The 26,818-nt window shown below is 32.6% G+C and overlaps 1 protein-coding gene across 18 annotated transcripts in view; it reads left to right on the top strand.

Annotated features, from left to right (window-relative positions):
• Nucleotides 1-26,818, top strand: part of LOC124362985 (MAP kinase-activating death domain protein) — a 191,780-nt gene that overhangs the window by 115,077 nt on the left and 49,885 nt on the right. For 7 of the 18 annotated variants that reach the window (XM_046817926.1, XM_046817924.1, XM_046817925.1 and 4 more), the window contains exons 5-20: nucleotides 1,834-1,990; nucleotides 3,821-3,978; nucleotides 4,238-4,382; nucleotides 6,291-6,449; nucleotides 7,271-7,402; nucleotides 8,481-8,678; nucleotides 9,070-9,090; nucleotides 13,244-13,389; nucleotides 14,472-14,610; nucleotides 14,960-15,118; nucleotides 15,634-15,841; nucleotides 17,727-17,828; nucleotides 18,030-18,220; nucleotides 19,582-19,755; nucleotides 21,468-21,677; nucleotides 23,820-23,831. In XM_046817926.1, the coding sequence (XP_046673882.1) occupies nucleotides 1,834-1,990; nucleotides 3,821-3,978; nucleotides 4,238-4,382; nucleotides 6,291-6,449; nucleotides 7,271-7,402; nucleotides 8,481-8,678; nucleotides 9,070-9,090; nucleotides 13,244-13,389; nucleotides 14,472-14,610; nucleotides 14,960-15,118; nucleotides 15,634-15,841; nucleotides 17,727-17,828; nucleotides 18,030-18,220; nucleotides 19,582-19,755; nucleotides 21,468-21,677; nucleotides 23,820-23,831 (2,311 nt within the window). The remainder of the gene's footprint in view (nucleotides 1-1,833; nucleotides 1,991-3,820; nucleotides 3,979-4,237; nucleotides 4,383-6,290; nucleotides 6,450-7,270; nucleotides 7,403-8,480; nucleotides 8,679-9,069; nucleotides 9,091-13,243; nucleotides 13,390-14,471; nucleotides 14,611-14,959; nucleotides 15,119-15,633; nucleotides 15,842-17,726; nucleotides 17,829-18,029; nucleotides 18,221-19,581; nucleotides 19,756-21,467; nucleotides 21,678-23,819; nucleotides 23,832-26,818) is intronic. The other 11 variants (XM_046817930.1, XM_046817932.1, XM_046817919.1 and 8 more) reach the window with 8 other exon arrangements.

The following is a 26,818-nucleotide window of genomic DNA, read 5'->3' as shown; positions in this document are numbered from 1 at the left end:
AGTGTCTGTGCCTTTCTCCTTTTATTTGTGTCACAGCTTTAACCTCTTCATGCATGACGATGTCATTTGACACCACTAAATAAATAAATATATATAAAATGTAAGATGTACTCCAAACTGTCTCTATCTCATGTAGTTCACTCAAGGGTTCATAGGTACTAGCAAAAGCCACCCTACAGCACATTGGAAGCAACAGTTTAGTTTATTTTCCCTCCATTTTTATTCAGTCCAGCATTGTTGTTATTAGTGAGAGGTTATTTTGGCAGTTTCATAATTTTTTCCTGATTGATAAGGAATTTTTATCAGTTAAGAAAAATTATGTTCTGTTTTTAGGTATTATATACTAACATATTTACTAAATATATTTTTGAAATTGCTGATGTAATAAAAATTAGCCACAAATTATTGATGAGTGGCAAATGACGCCACCATGCAATAAGTGAAACTATCCCGATGCCCATTACTGATTGGTATAGTTTCACTTATTTTATTTTTTCTTCTTCGTAGGTGTAAGAAAACATGGATACTTCTGTCTTGGATGATGGTGATATTGCCGAATACTTGGAATTACATAGTGAGAATATTATTCCATCTGGGTCAGAGGATGAGGAGTGCAGTTTATCAGGTGATGAACTATTTGAAGTTGATGTTGCCCAACAAAATATTTCAGAAGGTATTGAAATACCAGTTGATCTTCCTGAAATTTGCACAGATTTTCAACATTTTCAGTCAATACAGGAAAACCCAAGAAGTTATAACGATCACTCGTCCTCATGCTATATCCGAGTACACTTCATGGGAGGAGTTGACATGGCGGACAGAATGATAGCACATTACTCTCATGGCATCAAGTCTAAGAAGTGGTACCTTAGAGTATTTTTTCACGTCTTAAAATGTGTCCCTAGTGAATGCCTGGTTTTGCTACACGAAATCGGTTGATGGAAAAATGGACTTGTTGTCTTTCAAATCATCTGTAGCCAACACCCTCATTGCCAAAGGGTGATGTGACTCGAAGAAGAGAGGAAGGCCCTCATCAATGTCTCCAAACAACACTCCAACTCTTAAGAAAAAAAAGTAACGAGTAAACATAATTCCGGAACTGAGATACGACAAAGTTGACCACTGGCCACCGAAAGTCGAAAACGCCAGGAAGCAGCGATGCCGTTTTGAACACTGCAAGAAAAAAAAACCAGATTCCAGTGTAAAACATTTGTGGTTTACATGTATTTCCACACTGTATGGAAGCTTTCCATAGTAAATAAGATGTTATTATATGGATATTTCAATAAATAAATTGATTTTAGTTTTGAAATTTATTTTTTTTAAATAAACATTTTTTTATTTTACAAAATGTGACAATATTTAACGTTAAGAGATTAAATACATTTTTATGCATTTATAACTTAAACATAGTACTTATTTAATGCACATGTACCAGAAAATAAAACAAATTATAAAAAAGGTAACATTCATATTTTGTTTCCTTATTGCATGGTGGTGTCATATGACGTCAGGTCCGCCATTTTTTAACTAAGACGCAAAAAAATTTGAAAAAATTATTTTTGTTTTAAACAAGCCTATTTAACAAGAAAAACAAGTAAACAAATTTGTCTTTTAATTATTTAATAATTCATGCATGAAGAGGTTAAATGGTTTAAGTTGCGTTTCTACGGATATTATGTAACCTGTTCATTTGATCCTCAGCAATGGACTATTGACGAAGTATGTGTTGTTAGCATGTTGAGATAATAGCACACAAGGTATCACTAGGTATGTTTAGATTGCAGTTTCTGCCTTATCGGTGCGTTTGTTTCAAAAATGTGATTGTTTCAGTGACTACAGAAGTACGGTAGCGCCCAGCGACTCAGATCGAGAGAGCCGGCGAGACTCAGAGAGCTCGCACCGGACCCGCCTTGCTCCCGCGCCCGCCAACGACTCGGAGAGTGGCGGCTCTCACTCGCCCTCGCCCCGCGCTAGCCGCAAGCGACAGGTACCTCAACAAGTACCTCAACAACCATAGTCTTAATAATATTCTTCAGGGATTTCTGCTGTTATCAAAATCATTTACTTACTGCAAAACAAGAAAACAAGATTTTTTGAAGTACCTCGTTAATGAAAGGTTCTCTAATTTAATTAATTCACACTTGATTATCATTCTTATTTCATGATTATCTGGTTAAAGAAATATTTATTTAGGACCCATCCCATCATCGACGTAATTAGGTTTTTGCTTTTAGGATGAATCTGATTGAACATGTCAATACCCGCCACTAGAGAGTACAACTAAATAAATCTAAATTTAAATGACTTAGACAGGTCACATTCAAAGTAAAATAATTAACTTATTTAATACATGCTGAATTGCTGCTATATGTATTTTTTTTTTTTTTTGTTAGCGATTGAGGGAGGGGTGTAAGCCAGCTCATCCCCTTTAGTTAAGCCACTGGAACCTGTAGAAAGGTTTCGTTTTTTTTTAAGAAGGTCAATCATAATTTATAAACTATTGTGATCCTATATCTACTCTTAGTCTTCTAAAATTTTTCAAAACTAATTACTAATCATGTTTGTTCTTACTATAAATAAAATGTTGTCCGTATCTTACTCTGGATCATTCATAACCTAAACACACTATTCGCTGGAGGCTGGAGGCGTTATCTTCTTTCTTCAAACATATCCAAATCTTATGATATTTTAGTAAAAGTCCGTTAAGCATTTCATGTAATCTTGCAAAACTCTCCCATTGTTGGCTACTAAGTGGTTCTTTACAAAAATTACATCATTATGATAGAGATGGTTTTAGAGAGAGAAAGAGTCCTTCCAGACCCAGAGAATACCACTCATCCTTAGCTATTCATTCAGTCATATGAGCTTGCACCAACTAAATGTGAACCTTCTCATGTCCCTGTTCATGTAGAACTAGAACCATACAATACACCATTTCAGTCTCATGCAGTTAGTAGAAACCCAAACCTCAACATTAGTCACTTGAATAAAACAGGTTTTCTTCGGCATTCTGTAGTGAGGTCACTATTGCTTTTTGTGAACCATTCTGACTCTCCTAAAAATTGTTGTTACCCTGCTTCTAAGATATTTATTAATTTAACAGATCAAATCAATTGCTGTTACTAACTACGTCCTCATTATTAAATTGAATTATTTCTGAATACACTCATACTGAACCACGTCCATATCTTATTTTACTTTTTCTTTTTAATTTCAATTGAATACTAAAAAATACCATGTTTCATATGAGTAACATTTTTTGTTATTTGATTTAAAACCATTTAAAATAGAGTATTCACCTAAAAGTCATCGACCCATAGAAGAGTTTTCAGAAATTTACCATTAAATAATTTCCAAACTGTTTTTATCTTCCAAAACAAGAGAATTGAAAATCTTTTGGAGGCTGTGACATCAGCTAAAATAAGGGAGCACTTTCCATTTGTCTGTCACGGCAAATTAGAAATCACACCATGATTCCCAGGTACCTACAATTCTCAAAATATGTACTTTACAAGCCCAATATTATGTGTATTTCTGTAACAACTGATAAACTACTTACTTATGCTTATTAGTTGTAATCTGAATAAACAACTGAATCTGAATAACAACTCATTGTTGTTATTTTTACAAAAATTAAAGAACTATTCCTTGACCTCCTTGTGCCTACTCACACACCAAAATTTCTTTTCTTAGCCATTATCAATAATGTTGATCTTTTTACAGCGGATAAGGAACCATTCCTTGATCTCCTTATGCCTACTCACTCACCATCGTTTCTTTTCTTGGCCATTGTCATTAATGTTTGATCTTTTTACAGCGGATAAGGAACCATTCCTTGACCTCCTTGTGCCTACTCACTCACCACCCGTTCTTTTCGATATTTCGTGAGTGTCTTTTTATCCTGAAACGATTGATAGACGCCTGTAACGAGAACTCCTCACCACGCAGAGTTGGGGCTTCCAGACAAATAAATAGGTAATTACTAATGATTTTACCAATAACTACTTTGTATATATTGAGTATGCTGTTTGTCCTTAAATTTATTTATGTAAAACATCCTGGAATTAACTAATAGTAGTTACTTGGATCTCACCCAATCCGAGGATTGTGAATCAGGCTTGTCACTCAACTAATACTGACAAACCAAATACCAATCGTTTGCCTGATCATTTCCTTTAATTTATATTTATAACAGTGTTAAATGGAGGAAACACTACTTTTGTTGACATTTCAGGGATAGCGTGTGGAGTTGTCTGACAGGCCGAATGTTTGACGGGAAGACATCGGAAGTTGTAGTCCACGATGTTCGAGAAATAGAGACCTGGATCCTAAAGCTGCTCAGTGCGCCTGTACCTGTGCCTGGAAAAACTAGAGTCGAGGTAATATAATAACTGACAGTAAGATCGCTTTATTTACAATTTAATAAAGAAATACATAGGTATCCACATTTTGTAGGAGCGTAAAAATGTTGTCTTGGCAATGTTTAAATCACTTATATAATGCATTCTTTTGATAAAAAGTTAAAACTTCTTGTAGATTTCAACATGTCTACTATGGGATTTATCTCTTAAGTTGTCAAGTATATAAAGTTTGCGTATGAATCCTTGTCAGCTTCTGGCAAAGGATGTGGCAGTGCTGGTGTCAAATTGATTGGTCTTTATATTGATGTATATGAATCAATAACTAGTTCTTCTGCAAAATTTCCCACACATAGAAGTGTTGTATCTTAAATATTTTAATAGTATTTTAGGAACTCTGTTTTAGGGTTTTATTCACTAAAGAGTGGACAAAATTATCTTCATTTATGAAATCAAAAATCGATTATACCTTCCATTTAACTTAATTACACTAAAACATAAAACCAATATTTAATACTACAATAAATACTACAATAATAATAATAATAATTTTTTGTGAGGCCTTTTGATAGCAAGGCTATCTTCTTCAGACACATAAAAAAAAACAAAAATAAAATAAAAAGTATTAAATATTGGTTTTATGTTTTAGTGTAATTAAGTTAACAGTAACCAATATAAGCTCCATCTACAACATATACCTTCCATGTTTGATTACTACATCAAAGTAACAACTCATTGAGTTATTGTTATTGCTTTTCGACCTTTAGTCCAGTAGACTTACTTACGTTTTCTCTAGCCTAATTTTGGACAACTCTGTACATTGGCCATTCGAGTGGTTGATAATCAATTTCTCTGTTTCTCTTTACTGAGTAGTAATATTATGTCACCTATACTTAGCAGTTTGAAATAAGATACTTTTTTCTTCCTCTGGGCAGAGTGAGGGTTCATGTACAGTTAAAATACCTTGATTTTACAGAGGCTGAATATGAACACATTTAAATTAACATTTTATAAGTATGAGATTGCGTTGAGCCTGATATTTCTTCTAAAGTAGGTACCTTTGCAGGTATATGAATCAGAACTATTTCGCTATTCAGTTAATAATTTATTGTCGAGATTGAATATAGATAATTGAATTCTTCTAATTTTATGTTCCTGTAAAAATACTATGTTAAAAACGTTTTCACAATTTTTATAGTCCTAAAAACTTTTAAATGGTGCTGGGTTTTCAAGCCTTTTTAATATTTAAATAAAATTTAGATCAATTTCCTATAAGATACTGAGAGAAGAATATTTAAAAACTTTTATAATTCAATGAGGAATGGTAAAAGTTTTAAACAAATTTTAAGGGCATCTTACACACGGGCCTAAAGAAAAATGAATGGTAGAAGATATTATATATAAGATATATGGTAGAAGGATATAGTTTTTTTCCAGTTTGTACATGAAAGATGATTGAAGGGAATTAAAATACATGTTTTTTTTATAAAAATCAGTTCCACAAGAAAGACGTAGGCCTACCTAACAATGAGTAATTTTTTATATTATATCTTGTAAGAAAATAAATTCTCTAAGAATTAAATCGTTAAAAACATTTCACTTTCTGAACATGCTGTAAAAATTAACATTGTATCATCAGATTTTTTATTTGGATCTGAATAGGAAATTGCCTAAATTTCCTACAGTACTTTTAAGTTTCTGCAATTTATGAAGTAATCAAAAAGGTGTATTATAATTTTTCTCTATTCAGGGAAGTTACCTTAAAGGCATGTAACTTTAAAAATTTTAAAAACATCGTCCTAACCAAAATTGATTTTTTCCACCTTAAGGACTAATTTAGTATATTTTGACAGTTGTAAACAAATTATTGTAGAAATGAAGAATAACCTAAAAATTTACATTTACTTGAACTGCTATGTATCTGTACAGGTGGAAGTGTTATCCACAAGACTGCACCCACCTCTGACGTTTGCCTTACCCGACCATACTCGCTTCTCCCTCGTAGACTTCCCCCTCCACTTACCACTCGAGCTGCTCGGAGTCGAAACATGTCTCAAAGTCTTGACTCTAATCCTCTTAGAAAATAAGGTAAGGAAGTAGAACAGGTTTCAACATTAAGGTAATCTCCTCTTATAGAGAAAATTTTATTTCAGAGACTAAACCATTGTTATCATCGACTAAAAATATAGTAGAAGTACAGGAACTATTGATGAAAGTATTAAAATAGAATGAACATAAAATTAACTGTGAAACTACATTTCATATACTTGTTATTTCATATTTGCTTTTAAGCCACATTCATTTTTTATATTTAAATTATGAACAAATAAGAGATAGAATTATACCAGTTATTCTTCTGATTAAAGCAAAGCACACCTGCTTATTTTCTTATAGTCTTCATATTATCTTCTAATTTTTTATATTTAATTTAGTTCTCTAAAATGTATTTTGTTTTAATAGTAACAGAATCACAAACCAAAATGTTGAAAAGAATGGTTATATTTATTTTGTGTCAGTTCTAAATAGTCTTAATGGTTTCTGAAAGACTGGTATTGGCACATTTAACCATAATAAAAGAGTGTAAGCCAAGTAATTGGTAAATTGGTAAATTTCTAACAAGCAACTGCTAAAATTTAATTCAAATAATGTGGCTAAATCACACAAATATAAAGTTTGAATTTTTAATTTAGCATGGCATGAAGGACAATCATTGCTTTTCAAAAAGCCAATAAATATTGTACATTATTCTTTGTATCAGTTTATGCATAATCAATCATTGATTAACAGTAGATACTTTTAATACACATTAAATTGATATTTGGGAAGTGTAACCATTTGTTAATACAAAAATTATGGCTTTAGTATTCATTTATTTAGTTTCTTGTCATAAAAATGTGTATTCCTTTCAGGTGCTTATTCAGTCAAGAGACTACAATGCACTGTCGATGTCAGTGATGGCATTTGTCACCCTGATCTACCCACTGGAGTACATGTTCCCAGTCATTCCACTGCTGCCAACATGTATGAGTTGTGCAGAACAGGTACGAAGTTTATCACTGGTTTCTTGTAACAAGTATACCAATTTGAGACTGGTTTTCTTTTTTATCACTTGCTCTTTTCAAGATTCATAGCGAGAAATTCTGAAATTTATCCCATTTTAAGCTTCATAAGCTCTTGTTATTTTTATTAATTATTTTCTTGCAGTTATTTTTATCTAAACACGTTCATGGCATCATCATTTCTCCAGACTTTTTTATTTGCTGTCGAATTTTTCAATACTAATGGCAAAAAACCATAATCAGTTTTTTATATGTCAAATGTCTAAGTATAACAAGAAAGGTATGTAGGCTTTGCAGTTTTGTAAAAAACAATTATTTCAGTGTTTTTTTTTCAATTTTTCTCCGTGTACTCCAAGGGGTACCTAAAATAATTAATTTACCTTAAAAATTAAGCAATCATGTGCCTGACAGGGTAAGCAATAGTCTGGGATATTTATTTAAGTACGGGATCAAATTTAACAAGCCAACAAGACAGGCAAACAATAAAAACGCAATAATGAAATGTATATAGCAATGTGTACCCCATCGGGCGCACAACGCATTTTACAAAAGCCTGGTGTGTTCCTGATTGGGTATACGACAGCAGTTGTGAAAGATCATGTGTACCCGATGGGATACACGTCATGAACGTGTTAAACTAGTGGAAATACAAACTACAACTTCTATTTAATATGAACAATGAAAATGTATAGTGTACCTCACAATTGTTGAATAGAAATTTCAAAATTAAAAGTAGGTTTTGGTGTGTACATCTGTTTATTTGAACATAATCAGTTTTTTCAGTATTATTAGATTGTTTGAATAGAAAAATCTATTGCATCTACAATAGTTGAAAACAGTTATTAAACGTAAAACTAATAAATAACATTTTTTATGTACGTATGTTACTGTTAAAACTTGTTTACATTTTGAAAATACAAGTTTAACTGTTAACTCTTAAGAAACATGTATTAAAATAGTAATATTTTACTATATAATTTTATTGTTGATATATTTTTTTATTACTGAAGATTTTAAAATAATGTACTAACATTTTAAAATTGTTCCTGTTTTTCCGAAGTTATTGCTTGCTCCAACTCCTTTTGTCATCGGCATCCCAGCCAGCTTCCTCATGTTCAAGAAGAACTTCCGACTGCCGGATGACATCTGGCTGGTGGACTTGGACTCCAACAAGATCTCTCCTCCCACAGGCACCCTGGAGGAGATCCCTGCACTGCCTGAACCTGAGGGAACCATCCTCAAGAATCACTTAAGACAGGTATTATAATGTTTAAATTCCTTAAACACCCTTAAGTACTTATACTTGTTGTTATTCTACAATATTGAACCTCTTTGTCGATTAAATACACTAACTCATTGATTTAGTGCATAAGTTATGTTTTGCAAATTAAACTAATTTCTTGATATTATCACTTTATATGAATGAATATTTGCTACAAAGAGTAGGGATAAAAAGATTTGCTTTAGTTTGATGTGCACAATGTATCATAAGTTAATTATTTAGGTAGGTTAGATAGTTTTGCACTGAGAAAAACTATAATATTAGCTTAGTTTTACAATATCACTACTGATGTAGGCCTTTTTAAGTTTCCAAAAAAATCCCAAGAACAACACACATTTACACAAATGTTCTCTCTGTCTGAACGTAGGCGATGCAACTTATGGATCAGGTACGCCACAGAAAAACACTATACATTTTTCTGCATGTTTCAAAATATACTTCATGTTCTGCATAATGCTTTGAAGTTGGACTACAAAGTTTTTGCAACCCGATTGGTTCGAGATGGGTCTTACTCTCTATGATGCTCTGTTCTCGTATGCTGTTGGTAGCTATTCTGTATTGTGGTAAACAATGTAGTTACATTATGTGTTTCAAGTATTTTGTAGTTTTAGTTCTGTATCGCCATTTCGTGTTTTGACAAATCAATTATTGAAGGTAATTTATATCACGGATTATTCATAAAAATATGCAATTAAATTTAGTCCAAAAATATATGATAAATATTAAATAGATAAACTGCAAGGTCTGAAAATTATATATTTGTGTATTAAAACTGTTTGTACAAGAAAACAATAGATTTTCAACCTAAATATGAAGTACTTACTTCATACTTACCAGGATTTGTTTATCAGAATAGCAAAAGATTTGATTATTTATAATCTTTGCATATTTCTAAAGAGTAGAAATATTGTTAAGTAGTAATTAGGTTGTTTTTACAAGAAAAATGGTTGTGTTTTAGTAAAAATGTTTTTATAATAATACATTTTTGGATTCTATATACTTCATTGCTCTACATAAGTACTTTGTTTAGTTAAGAATTCATCATACAATAAAACTAATACTGTATGATACATTCTTTAAAGAAAATTTTGCCTGTTCTAACAAACTTGTGTTTATGTCCATTTTCACTTCTGCATCATCGTTGATATGTTTGTCACGAAAGCTGTGTTTGAGATGCCATAAAAGGTGAAAATAGCTCTGGAAGAAATCCAAGACCTTTGAAAAAATACTTTGTAGACAAGAACGTAGCCAGGAAAACAGAACAGGGTGGGGTTCAGACAACTGATATTTTCCTGTACTGGACTGAGAGTAAGGCCCCATTTTGTTCCTTAAAAAGTTTTTGACCCGTTTCCTTGTTGAGAATGATCTTTCAGCAGTACATATCAGTAATACTGAATTATTGAAATAATGATAATAATCGTTTACTAAAAAAGTTATTGAAAATTTAGGGGAGTCTGGGCCCCTTGGACCCCCTCATTGGCTACGTCCTTGTTTGTAGAGTATGGTTAGTTACCACAAATTTGGAATATTTTGTATTTACTGCAACTGTTGAATATTCATTTGTGATCAGAAATAGCCATCCTGATTAAGGCTTCATCATAAATATATAATTTTTGACCATTTTGAATTCTATGCCAGGGCCCATTTTTCCATTTTACCTTAACTCATAGCATTACCTTACACCTCACAAATCTAAGAACAAATGGTCGTGGATGATACGGTTATGGATGATACAGTTGTGAATGATACAGTTGTGAATGATACGGTTGTGGATGATAAGGTCATGGATGATACGGTCGTGGATAATACATTGCTTGCACTGATAATACATTCCATAATATGGTAGCCTGACTATTTAAAATCATGGTATAAAGCACTTTATGTCAGTTAAAGAGGTGGAAGGTGTTCACAGTAGGCCTCGGGAAGAATTCTACTTTTTTATAAGACTTGTGTGAACTACAAAGATACCCAAAAAACATCTTTTATTAATTCTTTGTACTCTTCATATTACAGCAATCATAACACCCTTAAAACTTGCAATATTAGATTACAGATGTACCTATTTATTAAACTAGCTAGTATATCAATTGTTTACCTGTGACAGCCTAATGTAGTCATATAGACACAGTAGTATCCACAGTACTTACACAGAGCAAGGTTATGGACTTAATTAATATGTGCTGTGATGGGTTAAAACAATGAAAATACAATAGTAATGATGGGAGGGAGGGAGACCAATTTTTTGTCAAGTTTGGTATTTCATTGTTATAAACTTTAGTTCCAAGACATTTGAGTTGCTGGAAACCTAGTGTAAAGAAATAGCAAGTATTGTTTTATATTCAAATTATTAAATGAATATTTTACCACATTGAGGTTACTATTAGAATTTAGATAACAATAGTTTAAAAAACTCCATTCTTATTCACTTGCAGTTCTAAAATTTAATTAAAGAAGTTACTGAATGTAACTATCTGAATTTACGTAGCTTCTGAAATAAATACGGCACCAAAGGCAATGTGCGATTATAAACACCTTCTTAAATAGAAGTGAGCATGAATGTGTATTTTAACAGCATATGTTCTCTGACTATTTTGCATATGAATTGGCGCAAATGTTGTAGGCTCTAATGCTTCAGTCTCTGTATTGCGCCGTCACTGTTTTTCTCTCGTATTGTGGTGTGGTAGTCAATTATTTAAAAATCGTATTTCTTTTTTGCATATGTTTTACCTCACTAGAAACGGAACAGAAAATACTTACAGACCTTCTGTTTCTGAGAAAATGCACACAATAACATTATTATTTTGGTTTTGTGTAATATGTTACAAGAAAATTCATAATGCATTCCAATGATTTGTATGTAGATATTTGTTTTATTTATATGCAAAACCCTTCTTAGAATGTAGATTGACTTTTATTTGAGTCATAGTTTTGTACACATTGAATGATTTGTTTTATTATGTTGCTCTTATTATTATTATTATTATTATTACTATTTCATTTTTATACTATCTTAAACCATTCTTATTTTAAGTTACGTAATGATAATAACATTTTTTTAATGTTAGACTTTGAATCCAATTATTACAATTTTTTAATCTTATATCCAGTTGTTTCTTTTTTCATAATCGTTTCAGTAATTTTTTACTAAACTTAAGATAATGCTTTTTTAAATTAAAACTATACGGTACATTTAACTATACATAATATGTTTATTTTATTTTTCTGTGGAACGGCTAAGTGCCAAGTTCAAAGCACAATAATTGTAATGTAAATGTAATGCAAGGCAAGTAAAATTGTGTTCTTTGAACCATTGCAGCTTGTAGTGCTTATTTCAGCTGGCTGGACAAATTGGTGTTTTGGCAGTGGATGTTTAAAATGTGCAGTTGAATTCAAGTGCACTGCAGTTTTATTTCTTTTTAATCATGTATGCAATTAAATTTTAAGTAATTAAACTTAATTTAAATAACTGATTTTGAAAATTAAAACATAAGTATAAATCAGTAAAATTTCCTCATACAGCTTTCTTAACCCTGCAGATTGGGTCAAATATCTAAATATATCTGACTCTTCCTGTACATAATACAATTATTGTGTGCTCAACAACATACAGTTACCAGATCCACCAGGCGTGTGCAGATATGGGAATCATTCTATGTTGAAAGTATATTACTGACAATGGAGGAATTGAAATGATTTACAAGTTCTGTCATTCTCAACAATACAATAAAATTAAAGTGACAAAGTTGTATAAATAAAAGAGAACTGGTATGATAGGATCTATACTAGCATCTATAATACTAATAATCATTTAATTGATTTTACTTCCATAAGTGAGGTATGTGGACTTACAACTTTACCCCCTTCATCTCCTGCAAGTGTGATCATCCATATAGCCTATACCTCAGAGTCATGATATCCTTAGTAAAAAGATGTCATTCACACATTCCAAGTACTCTGCAAGATTCCACGCAAAGCAATAGTGCAGATTGTAAGATGACATTACATTCATCGACCCTTTTCGTGCTTTCCTTCATTTCACACTGACACATTTCCAACACCGTAATAAGAGAACTCAGTTGACCTTGAACCTAGCCCTCGACTCTTTCTGTTCATCAATCAACACTCTATTGCAAAGTGTGTATATTTCATCTTCAATGAATTTGATTATTTATGTCACAACAATGAATAATCCTGATAATCCTGGAAAAGAAGATGTATATAACTCCTAATTACTTAACTTGCATCTGATAATAATGCTTCTATATTTTCTGTTCATTTATAATACATTCAGACTTGGTAGACACATACCCCTTTTTTTTTACTGAGCTTGGTTTTTCAAGTGCTGGTAAACTGAAATTTCTGTATACCTGAAGTTTTTTGTCAGATTTCAAAGTAATAATGTCTAATGAATGTCATAATGAAAAATGTCTATAAATACCTTAAATTAATTTGAACTAAAATTTGTGACTTCTGAGACCTACTTAATAATATCGATGATGATGATAATTGAGGGATTGCACTATTCTGAGCTGATTTTGCAGGCCCTGAGTAGTCTGTCTGGACCCACACAGCAAGCTAACACTCTCAACGCCAACACGACAACACCACGCGAACTCAGTAACATGCTGCGCAGGGAGAGTGTCAACCCAGTCACGCCAACTTCGCAATACCAACAAATCAACCTTGGGTACTCCATTGTGTTCTTTCACTTAAAAAAGCATTTGTGCAGTCCCATAATTTAGTTCAACGTCACATAATCAAAGCCATAACTTTATAAATGTATTAATTACTACTAGTACAGGCTACTTAATAGTAATTGGTCTACTAATTAGTTCTTATTATGAATAGTGAGTTGCCTGCTATGATTTATATAGTATAGATAAAGTGCTGTTCAGAGAGTGAAACTGTTTTTGTAAGTGCCTTGAAATAACTAGAATGGTAGAGAAATATTTCATGATAAACGGTTTTGTGATAGTTAAATTATTGTAGGCCAGCGTGAAGGAATTCTAAAGTCAAAGTTCTTTGCTTTTCAGTTAACAAACTCATGATGTAAAGAACAATGGGGCTCTATGTAATTTTGAAACGGAATTTGATTTTGCATTTATGCCCCGATCAAGAATATGTTCATGTACCCAGGTTTGAAAGCCTATTTCAGTCTAAACGTGTATACCTATGGCCATTGTAGTTTATTCCAGTCTAAGGTATTTCTAGTGCCATAGTTGAGTTTTTCCAGAAGAACAACTAAGACATGTTTTATAACAGTTTTAAATCTTTAGTAAAAGTTAGATAGTAACTTTGTCTTAGATATCTGCATTACACTAATGATCAAGCACTGCATAGTTAGTAAAGTTTTGTTACTTCTAAGCTAACTCTATGCTTTCAATACTATGAACATAAAGAAATTTAAAATGGTATTTAAACTAATTAAACATATGACTGTGCTGTCACATTATAATGTTTAAAAAGAACAGTTGCTTACAAAAATATATTTACTATCTGCTGATTAAGCCAAAAAGAAACTTTTGAAGACCAGTGGGGACTTTTGATGCGAGAGGGATTTTCAAGGTAGGAATATGCCTTTATGTTAACCAGGGACCCTAAGAATGTCCGTATAAAATTTCAATATAATCATTCCAGTATATTTTATGTGATTCAGTGACACACATACAAAAACTTGTAAGGGAAGAATAGGAGGTAGAGTACTACTCTGTAATGAATTATGATTTTTGTATTGTAACTTTTGTAAATGTAAGACGTTTGTGTTTCCAGATACTCCCCTCAGGCCAGACAGCCTGAGCTGATGCAGGGAGTGCCAGGCAGTCAAGGTGTCCACCCTCCCGCCTCTTTTAATCCCTTCATCTATGGCAACGACGTAGACTCTGTGGATATAGCCACCAGAGTTGCCATGGTAGGTTCCACGACTCATTTTGTTCTTGGCAAACACTGCCTTTATCACATTATTTTTTGTTTTATAAACTATTGCAGTTAACAATCAACAGCAGAATAATTAAATGGATTCGTTTCACACAACAAAAGTTATTAATTCAGTTTTTGTTATTTTTTTAAAAAATATTTTTCTTGGCTTGAGAAAATGTATAAGGAAATATTGTATTCCCAAGCTTTAAAAATGCAAACACTTTAATTCTTTAATATAATCCCTAGAACAGGCCTCTCTGTTAAACTACTCATGTTTCTTGAATCAACCTTTTCCCATGTAAAACATTAATATTAATAATGTTTAATTTTTGCAACAACAGGTGAGATTTTTCAACTCGCAGAACCTTCTGGCTAACTTCACCGAGCACACTAGGACTTTGAGGCTTTACCCTCGTCCTGTGGTAGCTCTGCAGACAAACAGTTTCCTACGCTCAAGGCCACGAGCTTCCCCCTTCCTCAACAGATTCGCCAGGACACAGGTACACACCCTTGAAACAGAACTTTCATGTGTAACGTATAAAATTAAACTCATTAACAAATGCAAGACTGTATAAAGTATTAAGGCTATTTGATAGACCCAAATGAGGATTTTCTGTCACAGACAGAATAAGAATAAAAATGAGTACTGATCCTGTAGCATCCAGGATGATAGTATAAGGTTTATTTAAATTTTTCAAAAATAAAGAAATACCTAAATAATATACACCATTTTTGAGTCTCTTTTGTGCAGTAAAACTTGTATACTGTATATCTGTAAATTTCTTTCACAAAAATTCTTTCAAAAGATGAATAAATGATTTTTTCTGAGTAAATCACCAGAAGAAAGTAAATTTTCCACAGAATAAAACAATCTTTTATAGAGAAAATTATTAAGTTTATGTTTAAAATCGTTATCAGTAAGTTGTCGAATTACTACTCACTAAATTGAATTACTATATTATAAAAAAAGTAATATCGGTCTGAGAACACAGTAAGTGAAAATGTGTTTTTGTAGGCTGTGGAGTTTCTGGCAGAGTGGGCTCTAACACCCAGCAATGTGGCATTCCTGCGAGTGCACACCGGCATGTTCGACCCTTCCATCATTGGAGATAAGGCCAAGTGGTTCGCTCATCAGCTGGAACCCATAAATTTTCCAGTCTGGGATAACAACAGCTCGCTCAGTGGTGCTCTCAAGTACCTGCCACAGCAGGAGCAACCAACAGGTACAATCTTGTCTTCTTCAAGGTGAACATTACATTTTGGAGATTATCTGTGTTTTTCTTTTTTAATCAAACCATGCCAGCCAAGTATTCCCATAAATTATATATAAATTTGTAACTAAAAGTCGAATGTGTAAAATAAACCAATATGTTGGCTCATAACTATACTCCAGTTTCCAGGCTACAGCTATGATCATAACTTATAGATATGGCCAGAGTGTTTGGGAGAAGTCTGACTTCAGCTCACAGATGTAGAGATGTCACCCTAATCATTAACTGTTTGATTTAGAGTGAAGTCATTGTTTTGAAACGTTCAACAAAATTAAATTGCAGCAATAGGAAAACCCACTAATAGGATTTGTTAACACAAATATACTGCATCAATATTTTTATTTGAATTTGACCTTTAAAATTTGGAAAATGCCTAGCTGAAACCATCTTTACAAATGATGTTTTTGCCAAGCAGCACCTGATTCGCACTAACTCACACATAAAACAATGTACACCATTACACACTAATTAAACTCTCAAATAACCTAAAACAACTAGACAGTATTAAAATAAATTTTACAATCCTCAATAACTTTCATACTTCCACTACTATAAAAGTGCAGTATAACAATTGCAAGTTTTACTGCCAAAAAAACTCGAAATTAAAACTATCCTAATAGTGATTTAATGTACTGTTTGATGTTAATGATATCCCATACTGTACCACAAATATAACAAATAAATCTAATTTTGCCCGCACATCCTTCTTAAATTATTATAGGAAGAATAATGTTTCACTTCACTCTTTTGGACAATCAATTTTTAAAGTTTAATTTTGCTAGTTACTGTATCTAAAACACTCATGGTAACGTTATGGTAAGGCAATTTTACAACAAATATTGACTCTTCAACAATTGTTTGAATACATACACAATTTTAGTGGCCTTTGATATATGCTATGTTAAATTACCACTACAACCTTTTTAGAGCTTTAAAAATTAATGCCGAAAGGAAAAAGTAATAATGTAACAATTTGTAATAATGCCTAAGTGTACCTCGGAAGGAGATAATTATCTTACCTTCCTGTGCCAAAATAAAATTCAACTTATATACTGCTTTTATCTTCTATATTATATTTAGGGTTAAACACTTAACTTTTGCTTGCACTCACATCTTTAAATGTTTGGAGGGAGGATATTGAGATTAAATATTATTATCAAGTATCTTGAGTTGTTTGTTTCAGATTATATACTGCTTTTGTTAAAGATTTTGGACTTATTTCGTATAAACGCATGGTCAATACTAATTAAATTGTACATATGACTCTTTTATATTGTAATAAAAAATAATATTACTCAGTTTTTAATCTGTTAAAAATCTCTGAAATACTTTATGTTACTTGTACAAATCCGAATTATTACCCATGTCTTAACTGAAATACCCATATATCAGAAGATTATCTCTCAGCTGTAACCCGACAAACACAAGTGACGTTAAGTTTTTAGAGATTTTTTAACAGATTAAAAACTGAGTAAAATTATTTTCTTATTGCAATATAAGGACTGTCCAGAAAGTAATACATGTTTTGGCCTGCTGCTACAATGTACAGAGCTAGTTGCACATTTTTATGTACAGAAAAGAAATAATGTGTGAAAGGGGAGTGAAGCAATCGCATATTGATTTAAAAAATGGCCGTATTAAATTTAATTATGTGGACCGCATTGTTAAAGCCTACCTTTGTGACTATGATGAAAATCAACAACAAAATTCGTCTAGATATTAGTTTCACAATTACAGAATGTTTTGTACATTTTACACAGTTTGGTTCACGTAATCCTGGTGGAAAGCCTTGACTACCTCAGATGTGCTTAGTATCATCTTATCTTTGTTTTCCCAGATGAAAGTGGCTCGGACTCTGAAGGAGCAGACAGTACAAGCTCCTCATATTCTTCACTGAGTGATTTTGTCTCAGAGATGGTCTCATCAGATCTGTCACCAAGTAAGTTGAATTCTCGCTAACAAGCAATTAATATGAATCTCATTAAAATGACTGAATTAATGAAAGCTCATATTATCAATGAATTCATGACAACAAATACATGATACCTTTTAAGGTAGCCAAAATATGAAGTATTGAGTTTTGTAGTTTGCATAAAAATCACGAATACCACCCTTACGTAACCAAATAATAACTTTGTAGGTTTCACCACACCGGAATCAGGGCCGGTGGGTCTATCCAGTGGTGTGGATGTACAGGCTGTCTACCACCCACCTTCAGTCCTGCAGGTCCCCGGGGATATGGAAGTGCTCCCAAGCTCCCCTCACTCCCCAGTGTCCTCCTCTGCCTCCTCTGAGAGTGACCTGAGCCCTCAGGAGCTGAGGCCAGAGATGGTAGGTGGTTCCCCCCTCCCCCATGGGATCCCTTAGCCTCACAGTAGCTGCACATTGTAGCTGCCTCCGTTCCTAGTTCAGGGCATATCTGGAATTTTAACAATAAACTCTGTAATTGTTTCCTGTTGAAAAAAAACTTCTGAAAATCCTGCAAATCTTACAAATTTGTCTGAAAATAATGTTTTTCTAAACTACTAGTTGGTTTACTTAAGTAGGATTCTACCTGGTATAATCTTAAATGGTGTGTGATTTTAATTATTGAGTGTTCCTCCTGTATTTCTGTAATTCTTTCACCTGATATGCCCTTGAACACTTTGTAAATATATAGCAAAATATGATTAATTTATAAAAAGTATATAGTAGAATCTAAGCTTCATTAAACAGTTTATGTATCCATCCTATATCAACCTGGTAGTAACCGTACTGAATTATTAAACTTAAAAAACTGATAAATAATTAAAAATTATTCTTAAAACCGAATTAAAGTTAAAATTACATGAGTTTTGGTGTTAGTTACTTTAATTTGATAGAGTGTTCTGAGATAAAAAGTATTCACTTGAATGCAAAAATGTTTTAAAAAGTATTTAATATCACTTCCATAAAGAGATAATTCCAATTTAATTAGACTATTAAATTTAAATAACAAAAAGGATGGATGCAATACAGCTAAGATAAACACAAGTTGATATTAATTGATATTACTGACTTTGTTTAATATAATAAAGTAATAGACAATAGATTTACATTTAATTTTTTATATAAATGTTTCAAATCACTTTTATTTTTGTTTGTTTAACCAAATATTCTCTGAATTGTAATTCAATAATCATTTTTAGTAACCACTGAACATTGAAGACAATATAGAAGAAAATTAAATAAAAGTTATTTAATTTTTCTTATTAATTTAATTATTTTTAATGTTATTTATACTTATTTTATTATTGACTGAAGGTATTTTTAGCTAACTTAGCTTACATATTATAAATTCTAGCCCTATAACTGTATAAAAATATAAATTAATTAAGAAAAAATTAGTTCAAACAATATACTATAAAAGCCTAAATATAAAACTTATGAAACTATTACAATATATTATTCAGACGTACTAATGCTCTGTAATAAGTTAAAGTTTTCTTGTAGTTAAAACTAACTCTGATATTAATATTTTAAAAGGTATTGTTATATAAAAGCTTAATATTTAGCTAAACATTAATTAGCTTTATGACTTAAGAATGTTGAAAAAAATCACTAATCAAAGATAGTAAATTAATAAGTATGCAGGATTTAAATAAATGATAAACTACTTTGTCCCATTACCTCCACCTGCACTGTACAGGCACTGCTTGTAGCGTAGTCAGTAGTCTTGTGTGCAGGAGTCATGTAGTCAGGGAGGAGAGTCGGACAGCAACTCTACGCCGCGTACCGTTGTCAGCAACAAGTCCTCTGCGCAGACACTCAGCATGGACTCGGACACTTCTGTTATAGAGACACCTCGACCCTCTTCCACCTCTACCACCCTATCCTCCCGTAGGCCTGTGAGTACCTTGCCGTTTTTATAATTCATTAAAGGCACACAATAATTAAAATTGATTTCAAAATCAAAGCACAGAAAAATTAAAATTAAATATTTTGAAAAAATCTTACATTACTGAAACCAAAATAAGAACATACAAGGGGGTACCAAAAAAAACCGAAATAATTTTTTCAAAAGCTATATATTTTATGTTTTTATATCACAATCTTATTCCTTTCAAAGTACTCTCCAATACACATTATACATTTTCCAATCGGTGCTTCCACTGTTTGAAACATTTTTTGTACTCATCTTCAGTACAGCTCCTTTTTTATTTTTTCTTCATGTTGTCTATGTCGTTGATATGTTGAATCTGAGCCCTTTCATGTTTCTTTTCGTGCGTGGAAATAGGGAAAACTACATGGAGCTATGTCAGGTGAGTAAGGTGCACAAGGCAGTGGAACCATGCCATTTTTGTCAAAAAATAGTTAACAGAGATGGCTGTGTGTGCAGGTGCATTGTCATGATGGAAAACCCTTAAATCTGCCACAAATCAGGTCTTTTTTGACAAACAATTCAGCGTAATCTTCTAAACCTTGAATGAACTACATCAAAAAAACTAAATGAGCATTGTTTTGATGATCATCTACCATTGGCTTGATTGCTGCTTTGTTTCTGGGTCATAACCGTAACACCTGGACTCATTGCCAATAATGACCTTCGATAGGAAATCAAGATTGGTATGAGTGCTTTCAAATCACAGCATGTTTCAACTCGTCATTCTTTCATCAGTCATCAGTCAGAAAGCGAGGCACAAACTTGGCAGAGACATTTCTCATTCATAAATCTTCAGATAAAATTCGCTGAACCCAGTTCCAAGATAACCCACTAATCACTAAGATTTGATTAATGGTCTGTTGACGGTCTCAAAATTACAATTTCTGTAAATTTTCTGAAGATATTCATCTGTTTGGGTAGATGAAAGATGTCTGGAACGAGGCTTGTCATCAATGGAAATGTCACCATTTTTAAGCAGAGAAAACAACTCATACATTTGAGTTTTTTCCCAAAGTGGCATTTTTGTAGGCTGTGTTCAAGATTAATACAGTTTCAATGGCATTTTTAACAAGCAGGAAACAAAAATTCACAGATGCTCTTCACTCAAACTTGCCATCATAAAAAATGAAAATAGCTCACAATAACACTTGCAAAAACTGTCACTAAATAAGAACAGAACAACCAGATTGACGATCCAGGCGGCACTGAAGTGGCGATGAGTTACGCTACGACACCTAGCATCAGTAGTTTGTACAGCAAAAGCCCCATCCACAGCGTAGCTATTCCGGGAACTTTTGGGTACTCCTTTATATCTCGAAAGTTTTGCTCCCAAATATTGATTTTATCCTATAACCTCCTATTTCACTGATAAGAGTCTTTTTGTAATCTAAGTAATTAGGCTTTCTCTTTGAGTTTTTATTTGTTAATTTTCTAGTTGAGGGTAAAATTGTTAAATCCTTAAATTTTCTTGATAGTTATCCTGCTGTTACTATTGTATATGTTGGGAACTAGAATGAGAACTCTGAGTGGAACCTATTGACAATATTTCTTTGTGTTAGTAAAGTTGTATTTGAATAGACTCATGTGACTTTATTCATAAACAGCAAAAATATGATTGTATGTTTGAGATATATACAACATGTACTCTTGACGAGTGGGCTGAATGTTTTACAACAGGCACCACCGATGAGCCCGGGGCCGGCAAGGCAGATGAGTATCGGCAATGTGTTGGCTCGCACTGCGTCTGTCTCGTCTGGCTCCCCGCCTGCGGTGACACGCCAGGGCTCACAGTCCAGTCTCATTGACCATCTGGCCACTCATGCCAAAGAGCTGGTGCGCGAGACCCGCCAGGGTAGTCAGGAAGGCATACTGGCACACATGGACAAGGTAATTAATTATCTTCCTCTTATTTGTTATATGTTATGTTAATTATACTTCATGTTAATCTTGTTTATTAGTTTACTAGTCTAAGAATATTAAGATTTATAATACCCAAAAGTGAATTATTGAATAAGAAGAATGATATTAAAAAAAACTATTTACTCAGAGATATACATGGAAATACAAATGAGTTGTTAAGTCCCACAATAATAAATGCTACTATGATACTCGTAGCTTTTAAGACTCAGTACAATGAGGCACATATATTGAGTATTCAATAATTAATATATTAATAGATTTTATTAAAATGGAGGCATGCACATTGAAAGTAGTGTTGTGACAAGACTCCTGTCACAACATTATAATATATAATGATATATTATAAAACCTGAATAGTACAACAACCTTTATGTTTCTCCTTGCAAAACTATAATGCAATTAGTTCTTTCCATATTTCCTTTGAACAAACAGAATACGGCATAATCAATTAGGCAATTCTGTTTCTGGTTTCATTTCCTGTAGATTTTAGTGACAATACTATACCAACTAATTTCTAGTCCAGGCACTTCACTCGATATCTGTTTAAGACCTCTTCAGAACCCTCTATTGCCACTGAATATATAGATTTTGTAAAGCACATATCATGTGGGTAACCTAGAGTAACATTAGTTATTGGACTCTTGATAATTACTATACCAATTAAAAGACAGGTCTGATTTTGATTCAGTGATGATACTGTCTGTATATACTCTGGATTCTGTAGATGGGGGAATTTAATCAACACTATGTCTTGGATAGTATTACATAATTTGATTTGGAATGCTTTACTCTAGGTGTTAATAAAATATTTTGTTTCTGTATAATGCTTCTTGTTTTGGATACATATGCACATTGATGCACTAAAGGAAATAGAAAAACATATAAAAGGCTATTTTCTGGAGTTTCTTTCATTAGCAGGTTACTAACAGCGAAAAGTACAAAACTTTCAGGTTTGTTGCCTGTGAGGATAGTAAGTGTTCAACTGCTTCTGTTATCTGTGGTAAAGTGGTTGCAGCAGTGAAACTCAGTGGAACAAAACTTGTTCTGCATCAAGTCTAAACCAGAACAATGCTTGTTCAATATGTTCCCATTCAAAAGATCTGATCAGTTTTTTGGATTTGAATAGCGGAATGAGGTCCGGTATTCCCATGCAGCAATATTTGTGCTTTACCCTTTCATAAAAATTTTGAGTGATGTCTTTGGTGTGTACAGCTAAAATTGGTGAATAATAAATATATGAATTTTCTACTCAATATCTGTTGGTGAAGATCCAATTGGAAAGAGGTAAAATTTAATTTGTGAGGACTCGGAATGATGAGAGATGTAATGTAGAGCATGCCTCGACTAGATAGATCTGATCTATTCATTATTCCCACCTGCATTTAAAATAGAGAAGTAAAGTGTTCCAATTCTAGTTTTTGAGAATAAAGAATGAAAGGATGGACAACTTTTAGTATGGGTTTGGACGTAAACTTAAGTATGATTGTTAGATTCACTAGACAGTTCTATGCACTATTTCAACCAAATTAATTATGTATTTACAAGTTAAAGTATTTATTTATAGCTGAATACAGAACTGTTCTTTCAAGAATAAGACGAGCACATTGTTCTTTTAACCTTCATTAGAAAACATCATCATAACAGATGCAGGATTATAAAACTAAATTTTATGTTGAGTAATTTTAAATCTACATGGGTGATTAAATCTATGGTACAGTAATAATAAGATTGTAGATCAACAACTTTTTCTGCAGTGTATTGAAACATAAATTATATTAAAACTTATAGATGGAACTTTTTTAAGTTTTACAGAAGAATCCTGATTTATAATCGTATAAAATATGAATGACAATTAGTTTTGTTGTTTTCATTAAATAATTGTTCTTGTTTTACACTTAGACAGGTTGTTAGAGAAATTTATTTCAAAGGCTGTTTCCAGACACAAAATTTCAATTTACATTTCTTGACAGTCATTTCCATAAGGTTTAAACAACACATTAAATTCACAAGTATTTGCAAAAAAATGTGCATGCACATCCCTACTAAAAGTGATTATTATTCAGGTGTATTTTTGTATAACTCTCATCTTTATTTCCCTGGCTGTCACAGGGATACGACAAGGTATTGAGTATCACAACTTGTAATGTAACATTGAATCTTTCTTAGATGCAAGTCTAGATTATATCATTACATTTGTGGCCAGCTGCAGGCTTTATATTTTAATACAAAAATCCAAAAATGTCAGTTTACGTAGCAAGGTGTGGCTAGAAAATAACCAAACTGTCATTACTGCAGCATGCCAACAAACACTAGGCTAAAATAAGAGAGAGTGGTTCCCATTATCCTTCTCCTCTTCCTACTGAAGTTTCGTTTTTCCAGCTCTCTCAGTTTGCTATTCAATGTTAATAGCAAAAAAAATTATTTCCATGAAAAACTCATATGTGTTAAAAACAATGGACTTGACAGAGAAACTTGATCACGGTTTTGGAAGATTTACTTAATTTTATCATTTGCATAGCCGTTTTTACAAGAAGTTAGCAAATCACGTACTTGTGCACAAACAGCGGGACATATAATGATGTGTGAATGAAATTTTTAGTAAAATATAATACAGTCCTCCACAATCACCACTCATGAATGTATCACTCATCTTATATAATGCCCACCTACTTTTTCCTTATAGTCAAATCAGTGTTGACAAAAAATATTTGAGCTTGTTGAAGCAGTGTAAACAAAAGCAAAGGAATTTGTGAATATCCTTATATAAAAACACTTGGTAGCCATCAATGATAGTATAACATTTTCCAGTCTCAGTCTGATTTTTTCTAGCCACACTTCATAATATTGTACATTTAATATTTTATGTCTCAAGTAGGAAAAATAGGGTAATAAATTATAATAACTTAAACATATATTTCAAAACTTTATTTTAATCGCTTTGTTCAACAATCAATTTTAATGTTCATCCAAACAGTTTCAAATGTGTTTTTTTGATGTTAAATCAGATGGAGAATGCTTGCCAAAGATATGCTTTTACTGCCATGTTATATGACTTTAATTTTGGCATCATTTGGAATTTTTGTGTTTTGATAAAATTTTACTCATGTGCAAAATGCTGCTATGCTTCGGTTCATACAGTGAGTCTCATGTAGGCACCATTTTATTGCTTATCACATTTAGATATTATTGAGTAGACCTCACTCTAACATGTTGGCTGCACTGATGCCTCTTTCACAACTAGATTCATTCACTAGACAGAAAAGTTGTATTGCAATGCAAATTTAAAACTCCGTTTGGAATCAAATCTGTCTTTAAATACCTAATATAATTATTATAATTTGAATTGTTTTACCACTAAACAAATGGGACACTTTTTGAAAATATAATTAAGCTTCTTTTAAGCATGCTGTATAGTTGTACATATAAATTGAATTCTTGGTAAACTAATTAAATATAGGTATTTATTGGCTTGCATCAGAATATAATCACTGTATTGCAGATAGAGAAGTTTATTTGGGTATTGTTGAACAATTAGCATAATATCACCAGTTATATGCTCTGTCAATTATATTGGTGAGATGATCAGATTTTCATTTCTTCTCTAGCAAATTGTTAAGAGCAACTAGTTGCATTTCAGTGGTAGCAATTTCAAGTAGAATTTGCTATTGTGTTTGTCTCCACATGTTGGTGAGTCTAACAAAATAATTTACAAAATGAAAACATCCCTTTTATTCATTTGTTATGACTGCCATTTGCATAGACAGTAAAAATCGTTTGGCTTGTTATTCATGGATGTAACAGAGCTGTTAATTTGGGATGGAAACTAAAATTAGTGATTATTAATCTGTTCCGTTGATTGAAATTTTGTTTTCAGTAATTTATGGTATGTTACAGTAGTTGTTTACAAAAAAAGTGATCTGTATGCATGTGACTATCAGTTGCTTTCAAATTGTCTCAAGTGCCTTGTGCTTTAGCCAAGCAAAATAGTGGACTTGACTTGAAAATTTCAGCATTAGTGCATTTATGCTTACCGACTGCTATGAATCATTGTACGGTGAATTATATCTGTACTATGTTATTCAAGCAAAGATTGCTTCTTTCTGGAGTGAAAGTGGGAAAGATCCAGGGGAAGGAATGTACCAAACTTTGTACTGGATTAAAGTCCCGACCGCTTTCTGTGACTAACCTTGAATTAATAAGGTTCAATCTCCTGTGCAGTTATGTGGCCTACTATGTGCAAAGTAAGCTGATTATCTTGAAGCCTTTGGAGTATGTTCTGATTGGGATAAATTTGCTCCTCATTGTTCAGTGTTGTCATATCAGACAACCATCTACTCTTTTAGAGCATAAGATCTATTCTAAGTACCCAGTCACTGTATTACAGTACTCTTTGTTCAGAAACATTTTTCTAACAATTGAGTCGTATGTTCCTTCAGTATAAATCTCCATGCTAGTTTTTAGTATAAGACTCAAAATGTTATGAAGTACAATATCCATGTCAGCATCACAGAACTTGTTCAAGTCGGTCACACCCATGCAGTAGAGTTATACATGGAAGACACCATTTACCATTTCAAAATCTGTATGAAACAAAGGTCACTACAGACATGGCCTACCCAAGACCGTTCACTATCAGACCGTTGTTCACCTTCTACATCTGTCTTTTGGAGGGTTTGGTCTATCAAGCTTCAATACTGGCCAGCTCTACAATATCCTTCTTCTGTATATTGTGATCTGCTTTAAGGTCACAAATTGATTGGAATTACACCAGTTATGGACTGTGTGGTATGCAGACTCAACCATGTCACAGTACTATCTGTATAAATGCATACTGTCAGGTCTCAACTATATAGGTACATCATGGTTTGTGATCAAATGGCTGAAATTGCTGGTTAATCTTTGTGTCTCTGTGTACGCTTTTTAAATTTAAATGATTCTATTATATAACATTATCCAACTAATTCTGTATCTGGCTGAATTTAGTGTTATGACAACTTCAGTACCTATCCTCACAAGAGAATCTTGGATTTCTGCTACTCATCAGTCTGATTTCAATTTTAAGATAGACTGATTACTAGTTAAAACCTGGAAGGTATGCGAGTATTGAG

The sequence above is a fragment of the Homalodisca vitripennis genome, chromosome 5 (assembly GCF_021130785.1).
Source record: "Homalodisca vitripennis isolate AUS2020 chromosome 5, UT_GWSS_2.1, whole genome shotgun sequence".
Classification (NCBI taxonomy): Eukaryota; Metazoa; Arthropoda; class Insecta; order Hemiptera; family Cicadellidae; genus Homalodisca; species Homalodisca vitripennis.
The sequence above is the reverse complement of the archived record's forward strand: the minus strand, read 5'-3'. Positions and strand labels throughout refer to the sequence as shown.